At 27.0% G+C, this 9,073-nt stretch overlaps 1 protein-coding gene across 1 annotated transcript in view; it reads right to left on the bottom strand.

The window, feature by feature from the left end:
* Positions 1 to 808: 808 nt before the first annotated feature.
* The window catches only part of LOC100165432 (nuclear migration protein nudC), a 32,768-nt gene continuing 24,503 nt past the window's right edge, over positions 809 to 9,073 (bottom strand). Inside the window, exons 6-7 of the mRNA XM_001945059.5 lie at positions 1,161 to 1,363; positions 809 to 1,105 (exon numbers count right to left, since the gene is read on the bottom strand). Of these exons, the coding sequence (XP_001945094.1) occupies positions 1,054 to 1,105; positions 1,161 to 1,363 (255 nt within the window). The 3' untranslated portion in view covers positions 809 to 1,053. The remainder of the gene's footprint in view (positions 1,106 to 1,160; positions 1,364 to 9,073) is intronic.

Raw genomic sequence — 9,073 nt, 5'->3', positions numbered from 1 at the left:
TCCGTGGGTATTTTTTTATTTTTATGATTTTATTGAATGTACAATATTCCCCTGTAAAACAAATTAAAACACGTTTCGTTTTTTGAATAAAAAGACAATTCGCACGATCTCTAGGCGTCTACGGTTTACATTTTAAAGAATATCATAATCTTTATGGATATGGTCGTTGTTCGTGATCAGAATATGGGATTAGCGAAATGCTGCAAGAACCGACTATTATCATTGACAATAAATAATATATGGTATCTAATTGATAATCAATGTTATTAAATAGTAAAACGATTTAAGTTCAACCTTGTGGAATGTCGAGATTTCGTTAAGTTAAGCGTTTAGGATATTTATCTCGATAATGAATACCTAATTCTACGCAATTTCCATATTTATCCGACTCGATCCATCTACGTGCATATCTAATTTATTCCCATAGCGCAGCGTTGGCTGTAATTCAAATTCGTAGATCACTTGGTCAATCATTTTACGCAATCATTGATAAATGTGTTCATTAGCGTTGATATAATTTGACCAAATAAATTCCTTCTATTATATAGAACTCCGCAGCTGTGTAATTTCCAAACAAATTAAGCTTTTAGTCCCCAGAGTCCCGTCACATTGACATTAACCATGCCCGATCATGGGTAGGTACGTTTATTTCTTAAGCATCAGAACTCAAGTCGTAGCCCGTAATGCATAAACACTGAAATACCATGTACTATCGAACTGAAATTAGCGGTAAATTTCAATCCAAAGCCTCGTACACTCATAGCATTTACATATTACAACTTACGAGTAAAATTATAAAATGCGTACAATAATTTGGTTTTTACTTTATTGATTAATAATATATAATAATATAATGCAATCAGGTAGCACAATTTTGTACAATTCAGTTGAAAAACAAAACCACAATCAAATTTACAATACTTTTATTTTAATCCAAAAACTTTTGAATTCATCTAAAGAAACTGTAAGTGATAACATTATTTTTATTATTTCAATTTTCATTTAATGCTTTTCTTTATATATTTATTTTTATTTTCTTGGTTTTGAGCGGGTTTAATTGAATTTACACTTGGAAAAGTCCATCTCGGGATGTTGTTCCATAAACCTGTAAAAATATTAACAGTTAAAACAACGAAAGTAAAAACATAAAATAAACTCACTTTTGAAGAACGTTCTGTTTTTTCTGCTCGTCTGACGTAGGTAATCCCATATTCTTTTGTTGCTGGTCGTACATCATTTTCTCCACCATGGACCTAGTTTCGCCCTCTAGGTCGGAAAGTTTGGAAGGTTCTGGATTGATCTTTTTGGTAGATATATCGGTATCTGAAAGCACCAGTTTCGACCACCATTCCATTTTATTCACCTAAAACACATTGAAATCAAATGCTTGCAGTTTTATGCTCCCCTCCCCCAAAAAAGTGGGCAGGTATAGGTAATTGCTCTGCTTTAATGTAGGAGTCGAGTATACTTCGTCATTGAGTAAGTCACTGTAATTTATGTGTTAAATTTGAATTTAATGATAGGTAATTAATAAATCATTGTATACGAAAATGACCCTGAGCGGAAACAGTCTGTCAGCCTATGATACTAATAAGTAGTATATTCATACTGCTTATATATAGTAATTTTAATAATACAGTAATACGGAATAAACTATAAATAGACAATAGCTGCATAGCTTAAAACTAATCTAAATATTTTGATATTTCGAATATATCACAGGTATAGTCTATATATATATATATATATATAAGAATCTAACTTGATTTTGGAGACGAAGGAAACCGGTTTGTTTGTTTATTTATTATTATTAATTATTTATTTATTTGTTCGCACTTGCATTTTTACATTTGAAATATATATTATTCATTGAACAAATAATTGATTGTTACATTTTTTTCTACCTTATCTCTATTATATAATAAAAATAATAACATTTACCACTCCAGTGGTTGAATTCAAAACGTAGGATATATAATTTTCAGAAATTAGCAATAACAATAACTACAATATGTAATTATATTATATTATTTGTATAGCCAAAAAAATGGTCATATTTTTTAAAATTAAATTATAAAAAAATAATTTCTTCCGAAGGAAGGTCGGGCAGCTAGTAAAATATAATAACATACGTAAAATGTCCCCACGAATTTTGAATTACAAGATAATTAAAATGGTTTTTCATTTTGCACAGTTTATTGACTTTGACGAATTACTGCAACAAATTGTTGTAGATTTATGCTCAACTTTTTTTTTGATCCCTGTATAAACAATTTACGAGGAACCTTGTATTAAATTTTTAAACTTTTTGACTGAAAATATTTTTTACTTTCTACATTTGTGGAAAAAAAAATAAACCAAAATCTAAAAATGTAAATGGTCTATAAATAGTTCATAAAGATCCATAAGAAAACCGATTTAATAAAAATTGGTTAAAGGTTAAAATAAAAATTCCGTTTTTCCTTAATTTTTGTTTTATTTTTCCTAATTATTAAGAAAAGTACTGTGAATGGTTTTCTTTTGACACAAAGAACTAACTAGATCTAATTTACTACCAGGAACCACCCACAATTTTGAAAATCCAAGCATTTTTATGCTCCAGATGTGATGACTGATGACAGACTAATCTTTTTTAAAAAAAAAACCTTCACTACTTAGCGAATTTGCTTCTCTTGGAATTTAAAATTAGCTTAGACAATATAATTATTATTTTATTTTTTAGACCACTGAAGTATAATTTAGATAATATACTATGGATGATTTAATACCACAGCGCATTAAATAAATACGAAAAATGTTTGCCGATATATTATAATTTATAATATATGAGCGACAAGTCACCGATTAGGTGTTCGATATGCACATGCGCGACTCAATACTTCTTGCATATTTATCCACAGATATTTTTTTTATCAAATCACCATATTATGTTTTAATTATAATTTATAATATTGTATTGAAAAAATTGTATGTTGTTTATTATAATTATATAATTAACCACGAATTAAGATTTAGAATAATTCTGTTATAGTAACCTATAGATAATTATGCTATAAAGAAAAAATAGGAGTTGTATCACGTGTGCGCACATCGACCGCCTTATTCGGAGACTCTTCGCTAATATCGGCAACAAAATAATACGCTGTGGCTACATGCCACATAATATGATCTAATAAGGTTTAAACTAGACAATACATTAAATTTCACGGATTAAAACATGTTTGTTAAGTAGTACAATTTAAATTTTAGATGAAATGACAAAAAAAAAATATATAATAACTAGGTATCATATTTTAACAAATGTATTCACGTTGAAGTACCTTCGCTTGGAGGCTTTTTCTCTCTAACAGCTTAAGAGCTTATTGTTCTAATCAAAACCGAAGGCATAATATAGAATTTTGAGAAAAAATTGTTCTAACAAAATCTATAATACCTAAATTGATGACTTGATAAATTATAGATTTATAAATACAAATGTAATGCAATTTGTAGGTTTGAGACTATGTTAAAGTACAAGGTTACATCATAACTATATACATATACTATGTCCACTGTTCAGTATATTTAGTACCTATATTCGAAAATAGTTTATGTGCAATTGCAATTTAAAAATAATATTTAATAAACTGAATTTCGCTCAGATCGTTTTTGCAATGGTTTAAATATATATAATAATAATGCATCAATTATCCGTTGGCTTGTACTAAAAAAAGGCCTCCAAAACGAAGATCCAGTGCTTATATTATAGTCTGTGTAAGATGTCCCGTACTTTTTCTGATTCCAAAACAATATCAAGGGTGATAATATCGTTTATGACTTTATAAATCGTTTAAATTTAAGCGACTACGTGAGATACGTGTACAAAATTGTAATGACTGTTTTACTCTATAATGTAGTTGTAATAAAATAAACCACGCACCAATTAAACTGGGTGAATTCGCAAGTTTTATTATAATACCAACTACAAAAGAAAACATGAGTATTATATTTGTTATTTTTATTTGATCTGTTGCTATTAATAAAATATTATAATAGTCTAACATTTACATTGTAAATAATATTATATTTTATAATTTTTTACTATAATAAAATAAATCTAAGTACTTCAGTAGAATTTATGTATGTTTAGATAAAGTTGCATAATATGCGACGCACGTGAATAAGAATTCATTTCAGTAAAAGTATTACTTAATATTATTATTGTGTAATTAAATTATTAATGTATTTTATTTATTTGCGTGGTTTCTTAACGAATTTCTCAAGTTTATACAATTATTGAACATATGAATGAATAGGTTATCAATATTTTCATAAATCGCCGATTAATATAAAGAAACTGATATTTTAATTTCCAAACGCATAGTATTATAAGCCCATGCAGTATGAAAAAAAATTTAATTTTTTACATTTTCACGAAACGGACACGGAACTTCTTCAATAAATTTTACTCCCAAATAACCAAAAAATGGTAAGTATTAAATATTTAAAAATAGAAACAAGTAGTCAAGGTAACTGAGAAAACTAAAGTATCGATATTGTACATTTTCGATTTAATTAAATAGATTAATTGATATTTTTTGAAATTATTTCACATAATAAATAAAATACTGAAATAATAATCAACTGGCATACATTGTACTAATTGTAGTACAGAAGTACCTTGGGAGGATAACAATTATTAGTCTTAACAGAAACCCTTTAATTTAATTCGTTAAAACGTTTGGCTTTAACTGAAGGAAACTATTCAGAACGATTTCTTAAATGACAAGTAGATAAAAGTATATGATATACTATCGGTGTCCTCAAATTGTATCAAATAAAATGTTAGCAAATAAAACTAAATTAAAAAAACAAATTGAAACAGGTAAATAAATTCTAAAAAAACATCAGATTTTACAATCAATAAATTCTTAGTTAAAATGTAATAGATATTTTAAAAATCAAAACTTGTTATTACTGCAATATCACGTCATTACGATTCATAAAAAAAATATAGGTACTTAATTTTTAATCATTATGACAGATTAAGCACCATTTTTACATTAATTTTAAATTAATACATTGTATATACACATTTTACGAATCAATAGATAAAAACATTATAGAAGTGTTAAAATATATTATAAAGAAAAAATATTCATAAAAAAAATTACTAGTTTCTAAGATAAATAAACACTATATTAATAAAACATAATCCATTTCGTTTTCTATAAAAAATAATACATTTATAAACGTCCATTTTACTGCAATATTGGTATAATAATATACTATATTATACTGTATACTATATTATACTTATTAATATACTGTATTATAAAATATTATTTTTAACACAAAATTACGATCAAAAGTCGAGTACAATATACTATGTACGTTATACTAGTTATAGGTAAATTAATAAATAGTTATACTACAAAAACGCTAACTTAGATATTTTGATCTTTATAGTACAATATAATTAGATAGGCGTATATTACTGTATTAGAGTTTCTGTACTGTCATTTTTTGATTACAAAATTTGTATCGAAACTTTTTGTTACTTTTCTACTTAGTCCTGAGTAGAAAAGTACTAAGTCCTTTGATATCCCATTATTCCCAAAAAATTTAAATATGACTACAACACTGAATATAAGTTTTTTTATGACTTATGATTAGATCACTAAAAGACAAGCGATGGCCGTGTGCTCGCATATCAGTGATAACGGAGAACAGCTGCTGTGCGAGAGCCCTGCATAATTAAGATATGGATTGGCCACGATCGTGTTAAATATATTTGAAGCCGTGGTCCTGAAGGGGAAGGCAATAATTGAGGCTCTTTTATATTTTATAGTCGATACTCGATATAATATGTATACTTATTTGGCCTCAATTGGACCACTTGATTACCGCTGATAAGACTGTTATGTCCTATCCACATCTTTTATTATATATGGCGAGCGCAGTCTCCCCCTAGCTAGTAGTGCGGCTGTATAAATACTATATGTACACGGCGATCTAACATTTGGAGACGATAGATTGTGGCCGCCCAAGCTGGCATTTTGCACACTAATATTTACGTGTTTACGCTCATGTGCAAAGACGCACCTCGCATGTATCAACTTAGGCAAAAGTGGCCATCGTCGAGCCTCTAGCGGTGGCGTAGCCAGGCGCAAAGTTAACGGCAACCTTTTTCGGTTCAGTCAAATACTCTCAAATTGTGCACCCTAACGGAGCCTAGATTCTAAGCAAACATACTAGTACAAGGAAAGTAGTCTCCGGCTCTTTAAGGGTCACCAACGTGTACACATTATTGTGTTAATAAACGATGTTACATGGGGGTCAAGCAATGTGCAAGCAATTCGGACCCCTTGTAGTGATGCCACAATGAAAAAAAACGATTAAACTACAACGGCTATTATAACTTATAAGGTTACAGCGACGCGCAGCCATTCTCATGTTTTGTGCAAGTTCTGTGCAAAAAATTAAATATTCCAAATTGTTATTTATCTCAAGCATCGTATGTATAATATATATATATTCATATGTATAATATATACATATATATATTCATATGTATAATATATATATTAAACATTTTAACGATAGGTACACGAATAAAATTCAAATAGTATCAATATAAAATATTAATATAATGTATAACATAAATAGTTTTTAATAAGTACTGAAAATAAAAAATAAAAAATTTGATTGCATTTTTTTTTTTTGGATAAATTCAAAATATCCAATTTGTGAATCTGATTATAAAGTTTTAACAGTTTTGACGGCAAAACATTTATCTAAGTCAAGTAGTTTATTTTTTAGAATTTTTTTAAATATCAATATTTTTTTGATTAAATTAATTTTGGAACGTAATAACTTTTTTAAAAGTTTTATTTTTGGGAATTTGCTGAAATGAGTATATTTCTTAAATTATTTACTTATATAATTTTAACAATTTTTGTCATACGTTTATAAGTAACATTATTTTTTTTCTCAGGTCTTCCTGCGTTACATCCTGTATATTTATTTAATATCCTTACATACCTATAGATTTAAGTCATGAAATAGACGGTCCTATATTTTTAATAACTTTACCATTCAATTTATAGGGCAATAATTGTTCAATTCATATTTTAAACTTTATACAAATATGACGTTTGAAAATGTAATAGGTAGTTGTTTAATTATTATTTTAATTTAATAAGATATATTAATTTGTATTTATTAGGTAGTTTTGTTCATCATTAAAGAGTAAATACGAAATTAATTTGTCAGAAACATTACATTAATAAAATATCCTTTTAAATTTAAAAATTAAAATGCATAATATTAAGTTATATACATAGGTAATACATTATAAATAATAACGCAGTTTATAAGAAATTAAGAAATTAATATTTTAAACCACTTGTTATATGTTGTTACATGTTAACTATTTTTTAACTGGAACTAGAAACGTACGAATATATCAAATCAACCCAGGAATATATTGAGAAATACATTTTTGCTTAATATGAATTTGATAACTATAATATAATTGTATAAACTATAATAGAAATTTATAATTACATTTTACTGCAGAGATGTATAAAATGTTTAAACCTAAACTTTTTTAGAGGCGTAACCCATAATATTAAGATTATGGAATGCTGATTCCGAGCTACTTAGAATATAAATTCCCCATTTAAATATAGAATAAAATATTATAAAGATCCCATTCAAATTTAAAGTCTTTGGAATTAAAAATTGGACATTTCTACCATTAAAGTGAGATATCCGATTATAAGAGATATGTAGTTGGCTTAATATATTTAATTTCATTAATAACTAGTGGTTTATTACAATTTACTTAAATCTGGGTCGACTTTTAAGTGCTATCTCAGTTTAATTAGCAACCTATATATTGTACTGAAAGAAACGAAGATATTTTTACCACATCAAATAAATGTAGGTATATCTTTCATTATACGATCAGAAGCATAAATTTTAAAAGACAATCAGCACCACAAACAAACGGTAATAATTATTCTACATGACCTCTTATTTGGAAATTGATATATCTAATGGTCTAAAGGTAAGATTATTATCTAGAGTCTAGACAAACTCAGGGAATTTTAATTATATTTTTATTTTAAAGCGAGTTATGAGTATTTTAAAATTGTTAATTGTTGGAACATCTTAAAATACTCATAACTCGCTTTAAAATTAAAATATAATGAAAAGCCCATAAGATTGCCTAGATATAATAATCTTACCTTTAGATTTTATAAGAGGTCAATTCACTCTAATTTTTAGTTTAACGCAGCTACACGTGTTCAGCTGAACGTAAAGTTTGCTATGTTACACACTTGTACGACGGAGACAACAAAAGCTATAGGTATCACACTATCACGTCCTCCCAATTTGAAAGTAATAATAAATTATCACAATCAAAAAACAACTATGAACTAAACTTGATAAAAAATTACGGTTGCACTTGACATTTCGTTAAATCAAAGCGAGATAAAGAAAATATTTAAGTATAGACGTATGAAGGTTCTCTCTCACAAGAGATCAAAATGTAATTCGAAACCAAGAAAAAATTTTTTTTTTAAGTTTAAAAAAATGTGAAAAATCTAATGTAGTACAATACAAGTCTAACTATTAACTCCAAATATCGGAGACTCTTCTATTAAAATATATAGATACATATTATATTTTATTGCTATTATAAGATATTAAACAGAAAACACAATATTTATTCACATTTAAAAAGCAATACAAATTAATTTATAATAACTATAATAACTCAAAATAAAATAGTATGTGTTTAAATATTTATTAAATAAAAAAAATGAGGATTAAAATCGTACACATTCCTGGGGAGGGGTAAGTTATTTAGGTTAATCTGAGTTAGTTAATGAATGTATTAAGGGTTATAATGGTGTTTTTTGTTAAATCATGAAACAATTTTATAGTAGAAAAAATGCTACAATTTTTTACTTCAAGCGTGATTTTTGGTTTCTGTTAGCAAATTGGATCTAGTTGGTACTATGGGGATCTAAAGTAAAAATTCCCCGTACTTTTATAATAATCGTGGGATAAAAACGAAAAA

This window comes from Acyrthosiphon pisum, chromosome A1 (assembly GCF_005508785.2).
Source record: "Acyrthosiphon pisum isolate AL4f chromosome A1, pea_aphid_22Mar2018_4r6ur, whole genome shotgun sequence".
NCBI lineage: Eukaryota > Metazoa > Arthropoda > Insecta > Hemiptera > Aphididae > Acyrthosiphon > Acyrthosiphon pisum.
Note: the sequence above shows the minus strand (reverse complement) of the source record. Positions and strands in the feature narration are given on the sequence as shown.